This window comes from Capra hircus, chromosome 10 (genome assembly GCF_001704415.2).
Source record: "Capra hircus breed San Clemente chromosome 10, ASM170441v1, whole genome shotgun sequence".
Lineage (NCBI taxonomy): Eukaryota > Metazoa > Chordata > Mammalia > Artiodactyla > Bovidae > Capra > Capra hircus.
In genome coordinates, this window is record NC_030817.1 from 3424576 (window position 1) to 3449360 (window position 24785).

A 24785-nucleotide genomic window follows, 5' to 3' on the forward strand; every position below is an offset into this window, starting at 1 on the left:
ACTCCCGCCCCCATGCGCCCCTAGAGCGATCCACGGTGCTCCCATTGCCCTCCTCACTCCTGCACCTTTCCACTTCTAGGAGTGATGCTAGAGCGGGGACCCCTCCCAGGGCCGGAGAGTGGGCTCTTGTCTAACACTCAGAAATGAATTGTCCTGTAGATACACGCGCTGACAAAGCAAGAGACTTGATTGAGAAGAGGTGCCTGGGAGTAACCAGTGAGTGAACCAGGAGAGCTCTCTGCCGTGTGGCTCGTGGTCTCTGGTTTTATGGTGATGGGACTGGTTTCTAGATTGTCTCTGGCCAATTACTCTGACTTGGGTGCTTCCGGGTGGTGCACACCCTGCTCAGCCAGGGTGGATTCCTGCCACAAGATCCTGGGAGGTAGGTGGGACATATGGACTGGTGTCTCCTTTTGAACTTTCCGGAATTCTCCCGGCTGGTGGTGCTTGTTCCCTGTCATAAGACAACTCATGCAAATGGTTCCTATGACACCTGGCCAGGCAGGTTGTTTCGGTCTGTGTTTCCCCAACAGGAGCACGTAGCAGTGTTGGGACGCCCTCCCCGCCCCCCGAGCTGACCTCCCGGGCACCTCTCAGCGCCCTCATGGCTTACCGCCGTGTCTGTGTTTCTCTCCCATTGCCATTTTCTAGTTTTTTTTTGAAGAGTTCCCTGAAGGTGGTCTCCTCTCTGAGTCCCAAACAGGACAGGTCCCTCTGCTTCTGCCTTTCCTCCTTGACTTCTCTCCATCTGACCCCAGAGGCACGCACCCTCTCACTCCAGTTTTCTCTACTTCACGGCTTCCTCCTAGAATCAGAAGGTTTATCTGCTTCATCTTTCTACCCAGTGGGGCATCAGCAAGCAATATCTTCTTTCGCAGATTGTATTTCTTTGATACCTCCTTCCTTTTTCCTGGACAGTAAACTGGGCTTTAATGATGACAGAACATCTCTCACATGAGAATGGAAAGTGGACTCATCTAATATCTTCTGAAAATGATTCCGGTTACATCAAGACTACGCAAAACTTCATGTTTGTTTCTAGAAAGGGAACTGAGTGTGGGCTTGGAAGAGACACACAGACGAAGAAAGTGTGGTTTCTGCTCTCAGACAGCTCTGGCCTGGTGGAGGGAGATAGAGGTGGAACCATTCACAGAAGAACCAAGTGGGGCTTGCACCACAGAGCTGTGAGATCAGAGAGGTTGTACAGCATCTTAAAATTGTGCAGCGTTCAGTCGAACTGCTTTCTTTCAATTCTGCAAGTTAAAACCATAGCCAGAAACCTATCCGAACACGGTTCTTGAAAGATGCAGATGTCTGTCTTTTAGCACAGATCAGGTAGGGATATGCACTGGGGATAGGAGGGGCCACAGACGCACTCATTGCCTGTGGCTATGCAGTTGCACCTTCACTATTTTTTATCTGGGTGTTTTAGTCGCTCAGTTGTGTCCGGCTCTTTGTGACCCCCTGGGCTATAGCCTGCCAGGCTCTTCTGTCCAAGGAGTTCTCCAAGCACGAATACTGGAATGGATCGCCATTCCCTTCTCCAGGAGATCTTCTCAACCCAGGGATTGAACTCAGAACTCCTGCATTGCAGGCAGAATCTTTACCATCCAAGCCACCAGGGAAGCCCCAGTTGGTCGTAATTGATGAAGAAAGGCCTGGGAGAGGGTGCCATGAAATCAGAGCATACCGGAGGCCACCACGGGAGATCCCACCCATGACAAAAGTTCATGTGGAAGAGAACTGTTAAGCAAGGCTTCAGAACTCAAGGGGCTCCCTAGGCTTTCTTGAGCATCTACCCCAGAACCAGAATCTGTCTGTTTTACTGTTTAATGACTTTCACCAACTCCTCTGACATTAACAGGAGGCTATCCCTGACCACCTTTCTCTGGAAAAAAATCAACTTAGGGCTATAGCTAATAAGTCTCCTGGACATGAGAGGAATATTTCAAATCAAACCCCCTCTGTTAGCATTCTAGCTTGCTTGGCAGGTATATCCAGACTCTTACAGCTAGGATTATTTACAGCCTCCCAACTGTGAGAGGCACAGAAAGCCTAAAACATAGAGCCTTTGAAAGAGTTAAAAGTTATTAGAGTAATGCTAGTGCTGATGTAGGATTTCATTATTGGGCCAATGCTTGCTGCTAAGTTCCCATATCTCTTATCCACCGTGCTCCTGGGAATGCGTTAGTTAACATAGTGAGAATGTTAGAAAAACAAGTGTAGCCTTGAATTTAACCATATCAGACTTTTGAGCTAATGGGTTCTTTCTTGTAACTCACTGCACCTTTGCTCTGTGAAAAACATAACTCTGTTTGGCATTTTCTGAGGCTGACATAGATTAAAAATATATATATATATAAAAAAACACTTTGAGGGAAAATAAGTTTTCTGGTTGAGCAGCCTTTATCAAAAGAGGGTCATAAAATGTTCGCAGGCCTCCAAGGCCAGAAGATACTGTGCACATCTTCTGTGGAAAAGTTATGCAAAAAAAATCCTGGTTTCGATAAGGGCGAAACTGCTGGAATGTTGGGCTGACTCTGTATGACCTTACGTCTTTCATTTCCCTCTGTGTATAAGGCAAGGTATAAAAGTACCTTTTAAAAAATAAAGCTTTTGGGCCTCGCTCACTGAAGCAGCTTGGTCACCCTGTGTTTTTCTTCTCTCTGTCTCTCCCTCTCTTTTTTTTTTCCAGGCTGATCCCTTGGAGCATAGGGGCTCCCTGAGCTCACTTATCTGCCCGGGTTTCTAAGACCTGAACGGGAAGACATTCTGCGTCTTCACTCCCTCGGGAGACCGGGAGGGCACCTGTGGCCTCCGTGAACAGGGCAAACTTCTTGTCTTGGAGTTTTATTGGCTTTCTATGTAAACCAAGAAATATCAGCCTCTTTCTCTCCTCCACCTTCTTATCTATAACATTCTTTCCTTCTCTCTCTAAATCAATCGCCGACACCGTTCCTCCTTCGGGTTTCCCTGGATCCTGCGGGGGCTGGACCCCGGCAAGAGCGGACACCTCAACAAGTGGCCCACCCTCCTCAAGGGTCCTGGGAAACTCATCAGAAATACAAATTCTCAGACCTCACCCTGGTCCTGATGGATCAGAATCTCTGGGAATGAGGCTTTGCAGATAAAACCTACCCGGTTTTTCCTTGCTATGTGTGTGTCCTGTGTGTCGTTTAGTGCTCACCCGAAACACTCCACTTCTGGCACTGCTGGTCACCAGACTGACAACAAGCAATCCTCTGCCACACCAGCTGGGTGTCGTCCAGTTCAACTCAATTCTGACACCATCTGCTTGGAGACACAGCGTCGGAGGCCACAGGCTGAGGACTGAGTCCTAGAATACTGCTCCTTCAGAGGCCTGTGGCCAGGAGGAGCAGCCCAGGGTACCCCCAACTTCTGACCAATTTGACTACAGATCAGAGGGTCCTAGGGGCTTCCCTGGTGGCTCAGATGGTAAAGAACATACCTGCAATTTGGGAGACTTGGGTTCAGTCCTGGGTCTTTTCCAATGAGTCAGCTCTTCCCATCACATGGCCAAAGTATGGAGCTTCAGCTTCAGCATCAGTCCTTCCAATGAATATTCAGGACTGATTTCCTTTAGGATGGACTGGTTGGATCTCCTTGCAGGCCAAGGGACTCTCAAGAGTCTTCTCCAACACCGCAGTGCAAAAGCATCAATTCTTTGGCGCTCGGCTTTCTTTATAGTCCAACTCTCACATCTGTACGTGACTACTGGAAAAACCAGAGCTTTGACTCTATGGACTTTTGTCAGCAAAGTGACGTCCCTGCTTTGATGTGCTGTCTAGGTTTGTAATTGTCCTCCTTCCAAGAAGCAATCATCCTTTAGTTTCCTTGCTGCAGTCACTGTCCACAGCGATTTTGGAGCCCAAGAAAATACAGTCTGTCACTGTTTCCACTTTTTCCCCATCTATTTGCCATGAGATGGGACCAGATGCCATGACCTTAGTTTTTTGAATGTTGAGTTTTAATCTAGCGTTTTCGCTCTCCTCTTTCACCCTCATCAAGAGGCTCTTTAGTTCCTCTTTGTTTTTTGTCATTAGAATGGTATCATCCACATATCTGAGGTTGTTGATATTTCTCTTGCTGGGTAGCAAGGTACAAAAAAATTTATTTTGCTTGTGAATGAAAGATATTTTCACCTCTTCCTGTTTAAACTGTCTCATTGGGTTAACTCAGCTACTTTGGGGTGAATGCTGAATCTTTCAAATACACTCCATCTCTGTCAGTTCCTCCCATAAAGGCTCAGGAGTGAAAGAGGTTTACATAATTTTGCAGTGGCAGGAGAAAGGCAAGATTAAACCTCTCACATGGCATTCTATGCAAATGAGAAAGAAATGTGTCTTCCTTAAGACACTTTCCACTCAGTGGTGGAACATTTTCACGCTGGTCTGGTTAGAACGCATTGCTGCCATATGCTCGGAAACTGCCACAATGAACGTGCGAACTACGATGTCCGTGGACCGTGAGGCGCCCTGTAGACGCCAGTTTTCTTGAGCAGTGCTCAGCCTGCACAGCTGTATGCTCACCTCTAGCTTTGTACCCACTGCTGTGCATCAGGGTGAACACATAACTTCCCCCAGAGGCTTGCAGCTGCCTGCAGGGAAAGCACATTCTTCGCCTTAACTATTCTCCCTACACACTCTGAAGTTTCTGAGATTCACCAGAAACTCCCCAGGCCAAGAGGTTCAACATTTGCTCTGAGGTTCTCATTCTACTTTTTACTGCCTCCTCCCTGTAGCCCAGTGGGGTCAGGTGGCCAGGCTTTTCCACTTTCTTGTGTAACAGGAACTTTCGTTTATATCAAAACTGCATTATCACTTCCCTTGGCTTAGAGAAAACTCCAAATTTAAGTCATCTGCGCCTGGTTCTTGATATGAAATGGGAGCGCAGGGGATTTCAAAATTCTTTTCTTTCTCCATAATGTCTGGCTATTGAGACATCACTCTCTAGAGACAATTAATACTGGCTTCCTTTTTCTAACTAAAATTCCGCCCCCACAACCTTCCTTTTCCTGAAGCATGAAAACTCATTGCTTCAGTGGATAGGTCCCTTGGGTAGCAGTATTTTCTAGATTTGAAAATCTATCAGGCAAGCTCTCACAAAAAAATTGTATTAGTGTATCTTTTTCTTGTGGTACCTTATTGTGTGTAAAAAGAAGGCCAGAAACTCCAATGTCTTAAAGTTTTCCTAAAAGTTCCCTGATGTGAGAGCCTTGGTGGGCATTTTCTGAGTCCTGGGTAGTAGCGGAAAACAGTTTAGGTAGCTGTTTTGCAGCCGTGTAATAACAAGGGCTGCTAATTTCATAAGCTGGAGCTGTTCCGTCACCTTCTCCTTCAGACCTCTGCAGCCCTGTTTACTGACAGTCTTAGCCTGTAACTTACATCACCCTTACTGCCACGCGCCACATTCTGTTAGGACGTGCTGGGGTTCAAGAAAGGGTCTGACTCAGATGGACTTGGAGAAAAAGGAAGCCGATGTGGCTCCTGTCACTGCCATGTGCAGAGACTCAGAGTGAGAGAAGAGCCAGCTTCAGTGCTGTGAGTCCCTGAGTTCTCGCGGCTTCCATGTGTTGGCTATTTCATGATCACAGAATGGCCGCGGAGGTTCCAGGAGACTTGTCTGCATGTGACGTAAGTGAGTAAAGTCTGACTCTTTGCGACGCCATGGACGGTAGCCTACCTCCAGAGTGAAAGCAGGAGGCTTTGTGCAGCGTTCTGAGTTCACCTGGACACACTGAACCAATCACTGTTCTTGGGGATTGAAATACTTTTTTTAAAATTAATTTTAAGTTGGAGGATAATTGCTTTATACTGTCGTGTGGGTTTCTGCTGTACAACAACTCGAATCAGTCATAACTATACATATCCCCTGCTCAAGAGCCTCCCTCCCACCACTCCCCCCGCACCCCTCTAAGTCATCGCGGAACACAAGGCTGGGCTCCTTGTGTTTATAGCAGCTTCCCACTAGCTATCGACTTTACACATCCGTTCAGTCCCTTCGCTCAGTCGTGTCCGACTCTTTGTGACCCCATGGGCTGCAGCACGCCAGGCCTCCCTGTCCACCCCCAGCTCCCAGAGCCTGCTCAGACTCACGTCCATTGGGTCAGGGATGCCCACCCGCCGTCTCCCCCTCTGTCGCCCCTTCTCCGTAGTGGATGCACGCCAGTGCTACTTCCTCAGTCTGTTCCACCCTCTCCTTCCCCTGCCGTGTCCGCAAGTCTGTTCTCTGAGCTGCATCTCTATTCCTGCCCTGCAAATAGTTCATCAGTACCGTTGTTCTAGATTCCATATATATGCATTAATATATTATGTTTGTTTTTCTCTGTCTGACTTACTTCACTGTGTATAACAGGCTCTGTGGCTGCTGCTGTTGCTGCTAAGTCTCTTCAGTCGTGTCTGACTCTGTGCGACCCCATAGACGGCAGCCCACCAGGCTCCCCCGTCCCTGGGATTCTCCAGGCAAGAACACTGGAGTGGGTTGCCATTCCCTTCTCCAATGCATGAAAGTGAAAAGTGAAAGTGAAGTCGCTCAGTCGTGTCTGACCCTCAACGACCCCATGGACTGCAGCCTTCCAGGCTCCTCCATCCATGGGATTTTCCAGGCAAGAGTACTGGAGTGGGGTGCCATCGCCTTCTCTGATAACAGGCTCTAGAAAACCATAATTCAAAAAGACACGTGTACCCCAGGGCTCACTGCAGCACTATTTACAATAGTCAGGGAAGCAACCTAGAGGCCCATCGATGGATTGAGCGACTTTGATCAGCTTCACTTATGTACCGGCTCCACCCCTGAAGCCAAGAACCACATGGGTTTTGAAGAGAACGTCTACCTGATGGATAGGTTTGTGGGTCATTGGCTGGCTTCTAGTCCATCTTGTCAATGAGCTCTGGGCCTCACGATAGTCAGGGAGGCAGCAAAGAACAACAGAGGTTCAAACAACTATTGAAAGCTTAGATAACGTCATTGCCACTGGAGACCATTAGAGACTGGAAATCCAAGTTTCCTCCTTCATTTTCTTAGCATCATTAAATCTCTCTGATTCTGGCCTAAACCTGAAAAAGGACAGCCCAGTGATGACTGAAATGGAATTTCCTGTAGCTTGGTGGTATGTGGGCTGGGTGTTCTAACTAAGTGTTTTGTAACACTGAATGGGTGAGAAGAGACACACAAGCCATTTCATAGTTTGCAACAAAATTTAGTCCATTTATGAACATCTGACTACAAATTTAAAGAAAAAATATTCTAAAAAAATTCTCATGAGCAAAAAATGATAGATGTTAATCCAAATAATTCCTATTTTTTTTTACCAATTTAAAATATCATTGCTAATATTTGTTTCTATTTCACTTTAACAAATGTAAGAAATGTTAATTAATACTTTCTTAAAAGAAAACTATTTCTCCTTAACCTTATTTTTCCATATAATCTTAAGAATTTTCAACTGAAAATACAAATAGTGCCAAGGGTTTCAGAAACCTAACTCTGGAGTTAGAATCAAGAGTGAAATTGTACCATTTTTAGTTGATTCCACTAATTGACTTATTATTTATTCACTTAACAAACAATTCTAATTATCAAGAGAACACCCTTAGCAACAGTCCTTTTAGGGGTCGGGGCAAGGTTTGTAGAGCAAGAGAAAGAATCCCTGCTTATTCCGGACCCTGCTGGGCAATTTTTTCACCCTAGGGGAGCCAGGTGAGTGCTGGAAGGCGCTAGGTCTTTCCATCTTATAGTCCTTTGGAGCACAGGGTGTCCCAGCTCCCTTCTTGGGTAAATGACAGACAAGCATGGAAGGTATTGCCCCAAAGGTTCAAAATAGCTTTCCTTAGCATCCGTGTCATTTCCGTGAGTGGGTGAGTGGTATGACAGAGGGCTTTTTGTTATATACGTATTTAAAAACACTAAGAAAGCTTCATAGAGCTGGCACTTGTTATATGCATGTGTCTAAGATTGCCGGGATGTCTCTCTATGACATTCCTACAGAGGCACTTTTTAGCCTATTATTGCAGGCCTTTGATTCGATTCATTAATCATCTAAAGAATTCAGGGTTTCCAAGTTGATCTATCTGTTCAGTTCAGTTCAGTCGCTCAGTTGTGTCCGACTCTTTGCGACCCCATGAATTGCAGCACGCCAGGCCTCCCTGTCCATCACCAACTCCTGGAGTCCACTCAGACTCATGTCCATCGAGTCCGTGATGCCATCCAGCCATCTCATCCTCTGTTGTCCCCTTCTCCCTCCTGCCCCCAATCCCTCCCAGCATCAAGTCTTTTCCAAGGAGTCAACTGTTTGCATGAGGTGGCCAAAGTACTGGAGCTTCAGCTTTAGCATCATTCTTTCCAAAGAAATCCCAGGGTTGATCTCCTTCAGAATGGACTGGTTGGATCTCCTTGCAGTCCAAGGGACTCTCAAGAGTCTTCTCCAACACCACAGTTCAAAAGCATCAATTCTTCAGCTCTCAGCTTTCTTCACAGTCCAACTCTCACATCCATACATGACCACTGGAAAAATCATAGCCTTGACTAGACGGACCTTAGTCGGCAAAGTAATGTCTCTGCTTTTGAATATACTATCTAGGTTGGTCATAACTTTTCTTACAAGGATAGGAAATGTCAATAGTCTTGGAGCCAAGACCCGAAATTTTGCAGTAATTTTGAAAAGGATTCTTTTAGGAGGATGTTTACAAGTTCAGTTACATTTCCAAGAAGGATCAATGAAATTCTGGGAACCAAAGTTAATATTTTTCATAGCATCGGCAAGTCTAGTCACTGCAGAGTGAGGTTTCTTGATTGTATTTGATTTTGCAATTAATTGAGCACACATTTCATAGATAATGACATTTATAATTTATTCTAAAGCTCGCCCTGAGTGATGGCACGGAGGCTTCTCCAGCCTATTCTTTTACTGACTTGCTTTTTGAACACCTAATTGTAACATTATGCGAGGAATCGTGATCTATTTTTAAATGTGTAAAAATCTGCTGTGCTTCATAAACAGCTTATGAAAATTGTAGGCAGAGGAAAAGTAAATTATAGGCCATAATATGTTTAATGATATGCAAATACTGTTAAACTAGAACATGATTGTATTACTATTCTTTGGGGAAGAACAGACTTAAACAATTCAAAATAGCAGATGTAAGTTTTTAGTGCTGAGATCTAACAATAATAAATTAGAAATGGAAAGTCACACATATACTGAATTACATCTTGACTTTCATAGATTTTCATTTCATCACCAAAGACAAAACTGCAAGCGGCTCCCAGCTCCTATTTTGTGTTTCTCTTCACGTGAAAGATGGCCAGGATTTTCTTCAGTGGGTAAGATAACTAAATTAGAACAACTCATCAATGTTATTGCCACAATCATGCAGAAATTATGCAATTCAGTCTGTGTTCTCTCACGTGTAAACTGACCAATTTAACCAGCTTGGAAAAAAAAAAACCAACCCAAAAACTAGAATCACATAGGGAATTTGGTCTGGTCTTTGTTGTTAAATTGTGACCGACTTTTTGTGACCCCAGGCACATTAGTCCTCCAGGCTCCACTGTCCATGGAGTTTTCCAGGCAAGAATACTGGAGTGGGTTGCCATTTCCTTTTCCAGGGAATCTTCCCGACCCAGGGATCGAACCCAGGTCTTTGTAGGAGGTCTGTTTACCAACTAAGCCACCACGGACACCCAAACTAAGTAAAACTATCTAATGGTTACCGAGCTCTCTAGAAAGCAAAGAAATAAAGAGTACAAACTGAATTTCAGCGCTTGCCCCCACTCACTTCCAATTCATAGGGAATCTTGCTTGTTTCTTGGTTGTAAAAATATGCTAAGCTCCTCTCAGCTTTTGGGGAGTGGCAGCTGTGAGCTACGAGGTCCTGAATAGAACACGATCACCACCTGCTGGCTACAGACAGGGATGCTATGTGAATTTTCTTGGCCAGCAACAAGTGATGTCAGAAAAGGATCTTGGAAAAAGAAGAGGAATCTCAACTTCTACATCACTTTTCCTTCACCTGCGCCCGGCCCTCTGTTGTCTTTGTCAGCTTATTCCTGCACAAAGGGGCATTCACCTAATGCAACTGAAAAACAACCTGTCGCTCCATCAGTAACGGTATGAAATGCCAAAGAATAAAAGAAAAAAAATTTAACTTGAATCAGGTATTTACACTGTGAATGGAGAATTAAACTGGACACCTCTGCTTTCTTTTAAACTGACCTTCTATTATTTCCCCCCAAAGGTTGTCTGCTCAGGACATGGCAAATAAAATCTCCCAGTCAGAACTGGATATTTTCAGAATATCAGAGCAATGGAAACAACGCGAATATGCGTTTCCTTACCATGGCCTCCTTGGCAGCCACTTTGGGTTGAAGGAAAAAGATGGGAGGAGGGAAGAGGAGGGAAGACTCTTCGCGATGTCTCCCCACTGCTGATTCAGTAAACAAGGAAGTCAAACACCCACATGTGCATTATTTCAGGAGGCAAAGAGGCCACATGTGTTCTTCTTGTTGTGGTTGCTGTCCAGTCGCTAAGTTGTGTCTGACTCTTTGTGATCCCATGGATTGCAGCACGGTAGACCTCTTCCAAAACAGTATAAAAATAGAGGGAAAGGTCCCAGGGAATTTTTGCCCATTTGTTTTTGTGAGATGATGTGGGTTGCTTGTATGTGTCTATGAATATGTATTATTTATGTGCTGTTGTGTCCACTGTGGGAACAGACTTCTGATTCACGGCAGGGTCACCTGATGAACTAGACAAAGACGCCTCTTATCACAAAGACCTTCCTGGGTCAGGGTGTTCTAATAGCTGCTGTGTTTCCATAGCAACCTGTGGATGGGTTTCACCAGAAAAGAGCAGAAGCCCCATGCATGGATGACTGATGACAGTGATAACTGGGAAAACAGAGGCCCAGGATAAGAGAAACACGTTACAAAATGAAATGCCTACATGCTGCGTATTACAAATTCCATTTTAAAATAGGTACTTTCTAATTAAAAGTGGATAAAGTCAAGAGAAGTAATTGGCAAATGATCGCTTATTTGATCATGACACGAGAGACTAGAAATATGGTATCTCGGGGAGAAGGTCTCGCTTAAATTGGGGAAAGGGAATAAATCAGGTTGGAAAGGGAGATTTTCTCAGGATGCTCCTGGGGAGGTGACGGCATGTAATTTGAACAAAATGGGGTGGTTATTTTTTATGTCTTTTAACTTGTTCTTCACCTGTGGTGGCTTAGATGGTAAAGCATCTACCTGTAATGCAGGGGATCCAGGTTCGATGCTGGGTCAAGAAGATCCCCTGGAGAAGGGAATGGCTACCCACTCCAGTATAGGAGGAGCCTGGCGGGCTACAGTCCATGGGGTCACAAAGAGTCAGACACGACTGAGGGACTAGCACTTAGACACCACCTGTGAAGCTTCCCCCAGACGAGGTAGGGAAAAAATGGAGATTTTAAAAACCTGTTCTCAGTCTCTTTACTAGCCTATCCTAGATGTCTAATTGAGTTCATTCAAATTAAAAAAAAATTTTTTAAAGGAAACAAAAATAAAAAGTTTACGCCAAATAAAACTGGACTCTGCCTCTCTGTTACGGTGATGACCATAGCTGCGCCTCCTTGCAGCTGTAAATTCCTGGAAGCAGGCTCTGTTGAGAGTGTGGAACCAACAGCAAAGCTCCTGCGGTTATCATAATGCACTTGTTGAAACATCTAGAGGAAGTAACCACAGCCACGGGACCCAGCCCTTACCAGCTCATGTTGCTATATTCCTACCCCTAGGGTCCCTCCAGGGACTATCACTTGATTCAGGTCAGTTCAGTTCAGTTGCTCAGCCGTGTCCGATTCTTGCAACCTGTGGACTGCAGCACTCCAGGCTTCCCTGTCCATCACCAACTGCTGAAGCTTGCTCGAACTCATCAAGTTTGTGATGCCATCCAACCATCTCATCCTCTGTCGTCGCCTTCTCCTCCTGCTTTCAATCTTTCCCAGCACCAGAATCTTTTCCAATGAGTCAGTTCTTCACATCAGGTGGCCAAAATATTGGAGTTTCAGCTTCAGCATCAGTCCTGCCAATGAATGTTCAGGACTGATTCCCTTTAGGATGGACTGGTTGGATCTCCTTGCTGTCCAAGGGACTCTCAAGAGTCTTCTCCAACACCACAGTTGGAAAGCATCAATTCTTTGGTGCTCAGCTTTCTTTAAGGTCAAACCCTCACATCCATACATGACTACTGGAAAAACCATAGTCTTGACTAGATGGACCTTTGTTGACAAAGTAATGTCTCTGCTTTCTAATACGCTCTCTAGGTTGATCATAGCTTTTCTTCCAAGGAGCAAGCATCTTTTAATTTCATGGCTGCAGACACCATCTGAAGTGATTTTGGAGCCCAAGAAAGTAAAGTCTATCACTTTCCATTGCTGGGTATTCCATCACTTGGGTAGATATCCGCTAATCCTGATGAAGATGGGAATGAAAGTGAAGTGAAAGTCGCTCAGTCGTGTCCGACTCTTTGCAACCCCAGCGACTATATAATCCATGGAATTCTCCAGGCCAGAGTACTGGAGTGGGTAGCCTTTCCTTTCTCCAGGGCACCTTCCCAACCTAGAGATTGAACCAAGAGCTCCCGCAGGGCAGGCGGATTCTTTACCAGCTGAACCACAAGATACCTAGAGGACTTTGCCCTAAGTCATATGAGCATCTTCCTAACATGTGTTCTCCATGGTCGGCCCCGCTCAAAGGTTTTGACAGCCCGATTTACTTTGGAACTTATCTCATAACATGTTAAATTAGTGATTTTGTTGTTAATCATTAAGTAGAACATTCTAAGGGGGCCACAAATTTTTATTTGCCGTATCTTTTGATATAACCAATTGAGGTCAATTTCTAATCAGTTCTCTTTAACAGATCAGCTTAATTACTATCTGTATGATTTATTTCCAAAGGTATTGATTCATGAAATACCTCTTGTTTTCTCCTTATTCTGGTCTAAATCCAATGACTATCCTGAACTACTCTCCATGTGTATACGCCTTTTGCATCCCTAAAGAAAGATATGGTAGATATAGAGGGAGGGGATATACGTATATCCGATTCACATTGTTCTTCAGCAGAAACTAACACAACATTGTAAAGCAATTATCCTCTAATTAAAAAAATGCTATGATAAACCATAATGAAAAAGAATATTTGAAAAATAGTGTATATATATTTACAAGTATAACAGAATCACTTTGCTGTACAATAGGAATTAATAACATTGCAAACCAACTATACTTCAATAAAAATAACAAGAAAATGAAATGGTATGTTTTTTAAAAAAACACAAAGGAGGAAAAGCAACTGAAGTGAATTTGGGATTCTAGGGCGTTAAGACAGGACTCTGGATAGCAAGGAGATCAAACCAATCAATCCTAAGGGAAATCAAGCCTGAATATTCATTGGAAGGACTTATGCTGAAGCTGAAGCTACAATACTTTGGCCATTTGATGTGAAGAGTCATCTCGTTGGAAAAGACCCTGATGCCGGGAAAGATTGAACGCAGGGGGAGAAGGGGACGACAGAGGACGAGATGGTTGGATGGCATCACCGACTCAATGGACATGAGTTTGAGCAAGCTCCGGAGGACAGTGAAGGACAGGGAAGCCTGGAATGCTGCAATCCATGGGGTCACAGAGTCTGACATGATTTAGCAACTGAATTACAGCTGCTTCCAAGGAACTATGCGATCTTGGACAAGACAATCTATGTCTGAGTTTCCAAACATGGGCAAGATTTCCCGGATCTTTTACTTTAACACATATTCAATGCACCGGCTGCCAGTAATTTATCAAGAACGAATGAAGCAGCCCAAACACTTTTACTTACTCTTCATTTCACTGATGTATCTTTGACCTTTGAGCATACATAAATGTACCTCAGGGTGGCCAGAAACAATCTGCTAATTTTCCAGAAACTTTCTGATCAGAAAAGTGCGAAGATCAGAGAAAGCACCTGGGGCCTCAAAGCAAGGTGGTTTTCTCTTGTGCACCCAAATGGTCATGGACAGCTTTAACAGAAGATGGAGTCAGTTTGGGCACTAACTGGTGTTTTTCAGTGTATATCTAGAAGTTAATTATTAGTCTTTTTTGTTATTGGATTTTTTTTTTCCCTAATGTGAAGACACAAATGGTACCAAGATATTTGCTAGCTGATCAATTTTGGGTACGAGAAGAAACAGATAAGACAAAGAAGGAAGAGGGAAGAACAGGATTAGAAAATGTTTAAAATTCTTAAAAAACACTTCAGTTAAGAAGAAATTTTGAAAGAGCCAAACTTTTTTAAAATGATGATTTTTTTTTTTTCCTGAAAATTAATTTTCAGGATAAAATGATGATTTTTAAAGAAGGTGAAAAGTTCTCTGAGCAGCTGAAGGAAATTTTACAAAGCTCATGTCCTTCATATCATGGATGAGGCCTTCAGACTCTCACTCAGAGACAATTTACTTTTATAAAGAGCTCTTACAAGCTGGTGACTTAGTGATTGTATAAGGTTCAAAAAGCTTATTAGATCATTTCTCTTGTAACCTCACTACTTAGCACAAAGCCTGGTACATAGAATGGGCTCAATAAATATTCGTTAACTAAGGAGACAGACAGGAGCAGTGTTTAGTAGATGTTGTTGGAGGCAGGTCCATATGATTGGGAGGAGTGATGGTCTGAAATCCATAGGAGTGGGAAAGTCACCATGACCGTACACCACGGTTACCATTTTAAAAACTCACAGTCCAGTACTGCCTATAACTGCCATGGACAGTAATGACCCCAAGTCACTAGGAAAACATTCAGTTTTATTTAATTCTCATTTAATAAAAGTCAGGGAGCTATACAACCTTTAAAAAAATATTTCCATTAGGATTAAAATTGTCCCTCAATGGGAACACATGTTTAGGTTTCCTTTGCAAAATATAACCTCAATGGCATGATATCACGTATCTTTAAAAAACATATACCTTGGTTCTTTCTATTCCAGAATGTCTAATTCTATAGTATCTTTGGCAGATACAGAAAGTACACTTTTTCTTTGTCTTTTTGGTTTATTAAGCCTCCCAGTAAAGAACTTTAATATATTCCACATATCTGATCTTCCTGTCTCAGTTATGAAGCAGTACAGGATTGGATCAGCAACACAGTTTAAACTTGTTAATGCAACTGTGATTCTATAGATCTTATAACTCTGCTTCCCAGACTTGGAATGGTCAAACACTTGTTCTTTTAAGTTCATATCATGCTCTAAAATGCTGCGAATCAGCAACATCACATGAAAGGGAGTAAAACACAAGATAAAAGTCAGCGTGATACAAATAAGTAGTTTTATGATTCTCTTCTTTTCCCTGTTTTCCGTGGCTTGATTTTGCCGCACAGCTTGGTAAACTTTCTTGTTGCAAGTCATTATAACGACCAGAGGTATTATATAACCTATACACGTCCTAGCAAAGTTAAACCTGATTTGCCAGTTCTCCAAAGGATATTTGTCATAGCATAAAGTAAAGTTAGACTTCTTGGCATCACAATATTCGACAGCTGTTTCGTCTTCCCACAGAATGACAGCATTGAGGATGGTTTCCAAAACCCAGATGGTGAGGCTGACCACGAATGCGCATTTTCTTGACCTTAGGAAAAAGAACCTCAGCGGGTAGACCACTGCCAAACAGCGATCAATCGCGATGCAGGTGAGGAAAGCCGTGCTGCTGTAAAAGTTCAGGTACATGAAAAAAGCGCTCCCTTTGCACAAGGCAGGAGAGAACGTCCAGTTGTCTCTATTCCAAGTGTAATTGATCCACAGAGGGAGAGTAGAGGCATACAGCAGGTCCGAGAGGGATAAACTGAAGAGGTAAATGCCCAGTTCGTTTTCTTGCTTTGCCTGCAGAAAAGACACACACAGAGAGCCGATGTTGGCTGGAATGCTGACTATCACCACAAAGACGTAAACAACTGGGAACAAGTAGTGGTCCAAGTCATGCTGCTCGTCGATACACGTGCTGTTCATTGCTTCTGTTTAAGGGGCCGATTGCATCTGTTCTCAGACAGTAAACAGCAAACTGAGTCTTGCCTCTTGGTGATTTGCTTTCAACACCTAATTCTCTTTTGCTAAGACGGTGTCAGCTTTCCTTTGCTTTCAAATGTCCTGATTGGTTCATCGGTGGTCTTCAAGATGAATGGAGATCAATTTTCACACAGGTATCGATGGGTGGAGGTCAGGGTTCAGGCTCCTGGCAGTTACGAAAGGAATCAGTCGATTTTAAGGTGCAGAAGTCTGAACACTTATTATCACAGAAGGCTGACGAAGAGCTCTGGACGATGGACTAGGTTATCCAGCAGTTTTCATGGAGTGCTGTCTCCAGTTTAGTTTTCTTCACAAAACTCAGAGGAGATTGGTGGAAATGTGAATATACAAGGTTTCATTTTCACAGAGGTTGGCATCTCTTTTTAAAATGCTTTTGTTTCTGTAATGAAAAACAAACTAGAATAGTTTGGATGCTTAAAAGAGACCATAATTTTTGAAAGAATCTTATTTCATTTCATTTATTGAGGATATCAAAATGCACTAAATTTCACACAGTGAAGGTGTTTAAAAAGGGAAAATGGTCTAGCAGACTTCAGTAAATGAAATCAAGCTGGGATATTTGACTTATTTCAAAAAAAAATCATTCAAAGGACGCTGGGTTAGAAGGAATTATGTTTCCCACTGGACGTAATCTAAGAATGCAAAATTAAACTCAAAAGTCATTTTAGAAGCTAATTTTTAAAAAAAGATGGCAAATTCAGTTATTTATTTGTAATCAGTAAATGCTTTTGAGTGTATGGTAAACTGTGTGATTACAGCATTTCAAGTTTTTAATTTCATATGCAATCTCTGTATAAGGCACTTATTTTCAAAATAAGCTTATGAGCCAAGAAAAAATTGTCATAAGAGGTTTGACAAAATGAAGCATTTGAAAATACAGCAGCTTGTTGAGCCTTCATAAATAATTAAGCAACACTACCTCACTTGTTTTTGCTTCCCTTTCTTTGAGGGCTAATTTACTTTATCATTCTCATACTCTTGTGAAAGACAGGGCAGAATGTTCTCGATTCTGGGTAATATCTTATGATCTTCAGTTTCTACCATTTATATCTGATTGGTTACAAGCCTAGTTTTCTAAAAAGATCTGATGTTGTAGATTCAACATCTACAGAAAGAAAAGAGAAAGAAAGAGGGAAGCCATCCTCCTCTCCACACCAAAACCGGGAAGTAGTGAGGTCTGCTGCTGCTTCGCTGATTTATCTGAGGGGATATTCACACAAAGCTCTGTGGGGTCACCACGCTGGGAAAGGAAGTCATGCCCTCTTCCTGAGTAAGCCAGAGAGTGAACCAGGTCCAGAGCCCAGAGCGTGGATCACACAGCACAAAACGGAGAACTGCAATTCCTGGAATCACCTCGCGTTTCCACACTAAAGAGATGAATCAAATCCTTTCAGATCAATAGTGAATCCTGCCAGAGAGGGAAAAGGGGAGCAAGAGCTAAGATCAGAGAGGTAAGTGAGCTGGGCACCCTAGGGCGTATGTGGATCTGGAGGGAATAATTCTGATGGCAGAGAACCAGGGACAGAGCGTGGGCCGCACAGGCAGCACGTGGCGCTTGGCCATCCAACACCTGCTGGGGTCCAGGAGCCTCTGCCCTCAAAATAAAGAAGCTAAAAACACACTTCACAGGTATTTACAGACCGCAGGGAAAGTTGGCAAGTTCCCTGTCTTAGCATTATTTCTTTGAGGAATTCTCAGAAAAAGAACCCCACATCTATCCATGGCCTCTGGTTGGTCCTCACTTGGGATCTGAGTCTGAGACTACACTACTAGTTTCATTCTGAAAACGTAAGGTCAACAGTGACTCAATACTGGGTCTATGTGCTCAGCTTCATTAGTCACCAGGGAACTACAGACTAAAACCACTAAAACAACTACGCATTCACCAGAATAAATGAAATGCAAAAGACAGCAAACATTAATACCAAGCTTTGCTGATGCAGAGCATCTGAAACTCTCATATATTGTTGGGTGGAAAACTGTCTGGCTCTTACGCAAATCTTACGGTTCAGCAACTCTACTCCTAGGTATGTGCTCAACAGTAAGACATAACATGTGGTTCCCAAGACACATGTGGTAGAATTAGAATGTTCACAGTAGCATTATTTGTAATATCCCCCAACTGGAATGCCTAATAGCAATAGAAAAGATGCTTTTGAACCATGGTGCTGGAGAAGGCTTTTCAGAGTCCCTTGGACAGCAAGGGGATCAAACCAGTCCATCCTAAAGGCAATCAGTTCTGAATATTCATTGGAAGGACTGATGCTGAAGCTGAAGCTCCAATACTTTAGCTAACTGAAATGGAGAGCTGACTCATTGGAAAAGACCCTGATGCTGGGAAAGATTGAGGGCAGGAGGAGAAGGGGGCGACAGAGGATGAGATGGTTGGATATCATCGACTCAACGGACATGAGTTTGTGCAAGCTCCGGGAGATGGTGAAGGTCAGGGAAGCCCGGAATGCCGCAGTCCATGGGGTCGCAAAGAGTCAGACACGGCTGAGCAACAGAACAGCAACAAAAAATCTATACATCAATAAAAGGAACAAATCACTCTTACATGCAATGATACAGCTGAAGTTCGGAAACAATGCAGACGGATAGAAAAAGGCAGGCGTGAAGGGTCCATGTTGTCTGGTTAAGAACCAGGTAGTGTTAATCTGTGCCTTCAGAAATGAGGATAGCTCTCCGTTTATTGAGGGCTTTCTGCATGCTGGACTCCATATTAATGGCATGTATATTTGTTATAATGCATGTTTTACAACTCTGCTGTTTATTACAATTCTGTATTACAAAGAAGAATTGAGCTACGTATTAGGCAGTCGGCCCCCAGTTACCTGCCTGCTCTTGGTAGAAGTTGGCCGCAATCCTAGGTTGTAATTCTGAAGTCTCTTGACTCTTAACTACTTTGTCTTCTACGTTTATATAAAAATACTTAAGAAATCTGAAGTATTTTTAGGGTTTGGGTCTTCCAGCTATAATAGCTCTTCTAATTAAAGAAAATGACGTCAATAATAATTTCTGCAAACTAGATATAAAATAACCCTAAACTTTCTAAAAGGCTTTACTTTTATATTCTCTATTAAACTGCGTGGATTTCAAACAAACATGTGAGAACGATCATCTCACGTCATGTCTCACACTCAGTGACAGCACGTCTTTGTTTCCTTATATTTGTCAACATGTTTTCTTCAGAAGATTAAAAGTGTTCCTTTTCAGTAATTTATGAGGCAACACATTTTATTTAGGCTTTTATTTTTCCTGTATTTGCTTTTAGGAATAGATGGCTAAAACCGAGCAAATATCCTGCTACCACTGTAAAAAAAAAAAAATTCTTTGAGTTGGGAGGCTGAATTTTGAAGGGTCTATTATTTAGATCAGGAACCATCTGTGAATTGCTTTAAAGTTGGAATGAAATATGTTTCACCACTCATAATGTGGTGATAAAGAAAATGTAAGTTGGCCCCCTGGGAGTGGGAAGGAACCTCGAGCAGTCCCATTCTTCTCAACAGCGCCCGTCTGCCTTGCTTCAGGCAGCCATGGAGAATGTCACGTTGAACGTTTAGCGGTTGTAAAAAGCTGAGAAAGAGGAGTCAGGTGGCAGTGACCTTTGGAGAGGGGCTGGGGTGTGACAGGAAGAGGGCACCGAGAGGCCTTCTGAGAACCGAATGGCGTTCTCTTTCTTGATGTGAGTGTTGCTGTGAACAACCTCAGGCTGCAGCCACGGGTCGCAAAGAGCCAGACGCGCCTGAGCGCCTGAGCGCAGCACCGCAGCACACGAACAAGCTTGTAACAAGCTTGAGCAAGTTTGTAAAAATGCATCAGGCTGTAAGCTTTGGATGCGTGCATTTTTTTCCACATACGGGTTATGTTGTGGTTAAGGTTAAAAAGTGGAATCAAAAGGCTGTGTGCGATGAGACGTAAAGAATCTTGACACTTAACACCTGGATTTCCTGTGGGTGGAGCGGACGTGCCTTCCTAAGAAATGCTATGATTCTACTCCTTTCCTCACATATAAAAGGCAATTTATAGAAGCACACAAAACAGTGACTTAGGTAATTTGAAAATGAATTCACCTAAAACAAAGGCTTACCAGATGGCAAAGTGAGTCTACTAGGGTCCTGGAAGAAGCCAATAGAGATCATACCTTGAGGAGAGCCCCCTTGCCCCAGGCTTTAAAGAATTCTCACAGATAGGGTTCTATCAAATATGAACTGATTAAAATGCCCTCCGTCCACACAAGCAGACACACAGACTCGATTTCAAAAATAGATAAAAAGAGCAAACATCCTGCTACCACACAGAGAGAAAACAGACACAGACAGAAATTAGCTACTATGTGTGAGATTCAGCAAACAAACAGGAAAGAAGAGACCCGGATCCCCAAAAGCCTTAGAGATGAAATTAACAGACACAGAGCACAAAACAAGCATGCCCAATATGTGAAAGAAATAAAAGGAGGAGTCTGAACATATGAATAAGGATCCAGAGACAATGAAAGATAACTAAGCATATAAAAGATGGAAAGAGTCTTTTCAGAAATAACAACTGCAATAACGTAAAACTCAACACAGGGACTAACCAACTGACCAACTCCAGTTGAAGAGAAAATTAGTACGTTGCAAGGCAGAGCTCAAGAAGTAAGACAAAATTATCAGAGTGTTTAAAGAGATGTGAAAATACCATACCTCAGAGATAAGGAGGATAAAGCGAAAAGGTCAGCATATGCATAACTGAAGTTCCTGAAGGACAGAAGAAAGTGGGGGAGAGGTGACGTCAGAAAAGATGTCTGAAGGTGATGCAGGACAAGGCTCCTCCGATTATGAAGCTCAGCAAATCCCAGATAAGATTAGAAACAAACAGAGATGGAAATCTCTCCTTAGATGCATTGCAATCAAGCTTCAGATCACCAAAGACTAAGGAAAAAAAAAAAAAAAGAGCCAGGGAGAAAAAACGGATTACCTATGAAGGATGAAATTTCAGCCAAGACCTTTTCAACAGCAATGATAACAGAAACCAGAAGGTAGTGGATTGATATTTCCAAATTGCTATGAAAAAAATGTCATCCTTTAATAGCCTACTCAACAGAACTAAATTCTAAAATGAGAGCACAATAAGGATGTATGAAGATAAAACTACCACTGAGACCACTGACCCCACAATCCTCATTAAAGAGACTTCTAAAGAACGTAAGAGAAGAAGGAAAATGTCCGAGATGCCCAGAATAGAATAAGCTACCAAGGATGGAATTCTCGTGGTTACACAACATTACATCCATGACCAGGCTTACGGGTCTGGGGGAGAAATTTAGACCATGAAAATATTCTTCCTTAGAAGAGGGACTGGGGGAGCTGGGTGATGGGCAGGAAGGGACCCCTTCCTCCTTTGTCCATGGTACTCAGCAAATAACCATCTTTTTTTTTTTTTTTGAAGGAGTACTTCCCCGGTGGATCCAGCGGTTAAGAATCTGCCTACAGATGCTGGGGGACCCAGATTCAGTACCTAGCCCTGGAAGACGATGCACTTCCGAGAGGCAACTCAGCCTGCGCACCGCAACTGCTGAAGCCCACGCACCGAGTGCTCGTGCTCCCCAACGAGAGGAGCCCCCTCCATGCGAAGCCCGCGCTCCACGCCTGCAGAGCAGCCCCACCCCGTTCGTCCCAGCTACGGAAAGCCGGTGCGCGGCGACAAAGACCCGGCGCAGCCAAAGATAAACGCGTCTTGAAAAAAAGATAAGAAGGATCAATTGGAAAAAAATGATTTTGAGACGACTTACAAAATTCTCAACAGAATACATTTCGTTCTTTGCAGAAACATTTCCTGCCTTGGCTAAAACAGCTGCGAGACTACATGGTTTTGGTGAAGCAGGTCCTGAGTGCCTTCTGGGTGGGAGCACAGAGGCGGTGGTTACGGAGGCTTGTGGTTGCGTCGTGTGGGCTCTGGAAACTCAAAGGCTGTCAACAGTTCTTGGGGGACTTGTGACCACGTGCGTTTCTTTATCTGTTTCAGTTTTCACAGGTGTAACTCAGCAACCATTTTATAGAGTTCTTGTGAGGACTGAACGAGATGACGCGTGAAGCCCAGCACTAAGAACGTGGTAAGCCTTTACTCCACGTGAGCTGTTCTAATGACAACACTGGTTTTTGTTCAGTTGCTAAGTCGTGTCCAACTCCTTTGAGACCCATGGACTGCAGCGCGCCAGGCTCCTCTGTCCACGGGATTTCCCAGGCAAGAACACTGGAGTGAGCCGCCCTTTCCTCCTCCAAAGATTGTTCCTGACCTAAGGACTGATCTTGCGCCTCCTGCATTGGCAGCTCAGTTCTTTATCGCTGAGCCCCTAGGGAAGCCCAGCAACGCTGGTAGTCTCTGTTCTCTCCTGCACCTCCTGAGTGGAGATCATCTTTGGCCAGCTATCCAGAGCATAGCAGAGAAGCCAGAGGCACTGAGTCCAAGTTACATAATAACACTTCAGGTGTCATACCAAACTCCCAAGAGGACAGCTGTTAGATTAATTTGTGTGAATCTCGGATTAAAATGGAACCCATAGTTCTTATCATTCATGCTTCTTTTCAGATATTGTTTTCACTACTTTAATCATATCTTGAGAAAATTGCTTTTAGATCCAGTGCTGAGAAATTTGGGTTAAGGTTTTGATTCTGACTTTAATTTCTACCTAATGTCTAAAGAAGATAATCCACAGCTTCTAGAACAATACAAACCATTGATGACAATGATCCAAAGATAAAACGTGTTCTAGGAAACCTTTGCCGTCACTTATCAATTGAATAGCTACTTATTAAGACTCTCCTATGTGTCAGACAAGTGATAGTCACCTATTAGGTTATTAATTGATACTGGAAATATTATTTTCAATTTTATTAATAACACAGGAAACATTCATACTAGAAATATTATTTTCAAATTTCACATTATTTCTGATGGTATAAAAACTTACCATAGACCACTATGCTGGTAAAACAGTGGTGCTGGGCGGCTCTGTAGCCAGGAGTTTGCTTGTTTCTTCCTAACCACTTAATTTCCACTTTGTCGCTATGCTGTTTCCTGTAGAGGAAGTAGAGCATGAACATTCCCCTTTTATGTTTTGATAGTTTTACGTAACTATTTTACACGAAAATTTTGACATTTTTTATTACCACTCTAAGTAGAGAAACCATATGTCATCCACATGTCTCCCTGTCTTGTAACGTCACATTTATGCAGCCTAAACTGGCCAAATGTTGCAAATATCACTGACAACCATTCAAAAGTATGTTAGCTACTTAAAATTTTATTTTTTAATCTTACACTTACCCATGTTCCTTGGGACGGTGATTCTGTTCATTGAGGAGTCAGATAAATCTGCTTGCACCCAGAAGAGAAACCAGCATTGTTGAGGGGACAGGAAATTGAACTCATATGTCGTCATAAACCAATGAGGAAGCAGCATCTTAATGAGATGCAAGTACATTGTCCAAGTTTGAGCAACAGACGTCTCCTATATATTTTTAAAGATGCTTTATTTATTATTTGCTGTCATATAATTTTTATAAATCACTTTCCTCTTTGTGTCTTAGTTACAATTGTATACTGATATTATCTGTGCTTTATTTAATAGAATATGTACTAGAATCTCATTCATTTGTTCATTCCCTCTTTCATTTATCTGTCAACACATATATCTATCCTACTCTGAGGGCATTGTGCTGGGAAATATATAGGACCTGGTTCTGATCCGTAAGGGGCTTATCACTTAGTGAAGGAGATAATAACCACCAAAATGGATAAATACTCCAAGAGAGATACAGAAAGATAGGATGAATCGTTGGATGTGTGAAATATGGGTGTATGAAACAGGAGAAGAGATTGTAGCTGGAATCAGGGTGATCAACATCCTAGGAGAAAAAGAGTAGAGAGAATGGAGGTTGGGTGTATAAAGAGCTTTGTGTGTATGCTTAGTTGATTTTCCAGGCAGGAATACCAGAGTGGGTTGCCATTTCCTCCTCCAGAGTATCTTCCTGACCCAGGGATCGAACCTGTGTCTCCTCTGTCTCCTGCACTGCAGGCCAATTTTTTTTTTTTTACTGCTGGGCCACTGGGGAAACCCCACATAAAAAGCATATTCATTTCTTAATGGCGCGATGGAGGAGCCTCAGTAGCCAACTTGGTAAAGATTTTTTTTAAAAGGTATTAATGGGATGAAAGTGAAAGTGGAGAGTGGAAAAGGTGGCCTAAAGCTCAACATTCAGAAAACGAAGAACATGGCATCCGGTCCCATCACTTCATGGGAAATAGATGGGGAAACAGTGGAAACAGTGTCAGACCTTATTTTGGGGGGCTCCAAAATCACTGTAGATGGTGACTGCAGCCATGAAATTAAAAGACGCTTACTCCTTGGAAGAAAAGTTATGACCAACCTAGACAGCATATTCAAAAGCAGAGACATTACTTTGCCAACAAAGGTCCGTCTAGTCAAGGCTATGATTTTTTCTGTGGTCATGTATGGATGTGAGAGTTGGACTGTGAAGAAAGCTGAACACCAAAGAATTGATGCTTTTGAACTGTGGTGTTGGAGAAGACTCTTGAGAGTCCCTTGGACTGCAAGGAGATCCAACCAGTCCATTCTGAAGGAGACCAGCCCTGGGATTTCCTTGGAGGGAATGATGCTGGAGCTG

The 24785-nt window shown here is 43.1% G+C and overlaps 1 protein-coding gene across 1 annotated transcript; it reads right to left on the reverse strand.

Annotated features, from left to right (window-relative positions):
* Window positions 14830–23500, reverse strand: GPR65 (G protein-coupled receptor 65). Its single transcript, XM_013967399.2, has 3 exons — window positions 23425–23500; window positions 23069–23175; window positions 14830–16495 (listed from the first exon to the last, which is right to left on the reverse strand). Exon 3 carries the CDS (start codon window positions 16036–16038, stop codon window positions 15013–15015), a length of 1026 nt encoding a protein of 341 aa, XP_013822853.2. The 5' UTR covers window positions 16039–16495; window positions 23069–23175; window positions 23425–23500; the 3' UTR covers window positions 14830–15012.

Coding starts and splice junctions, on each gene's coding strand:
- GPR65 (XM_013967399.2), bottom strand. CDS start 16,038: ATGAACAGCACGTGTATCGACGAGCAGCATGACTTGGACCACTACTTG.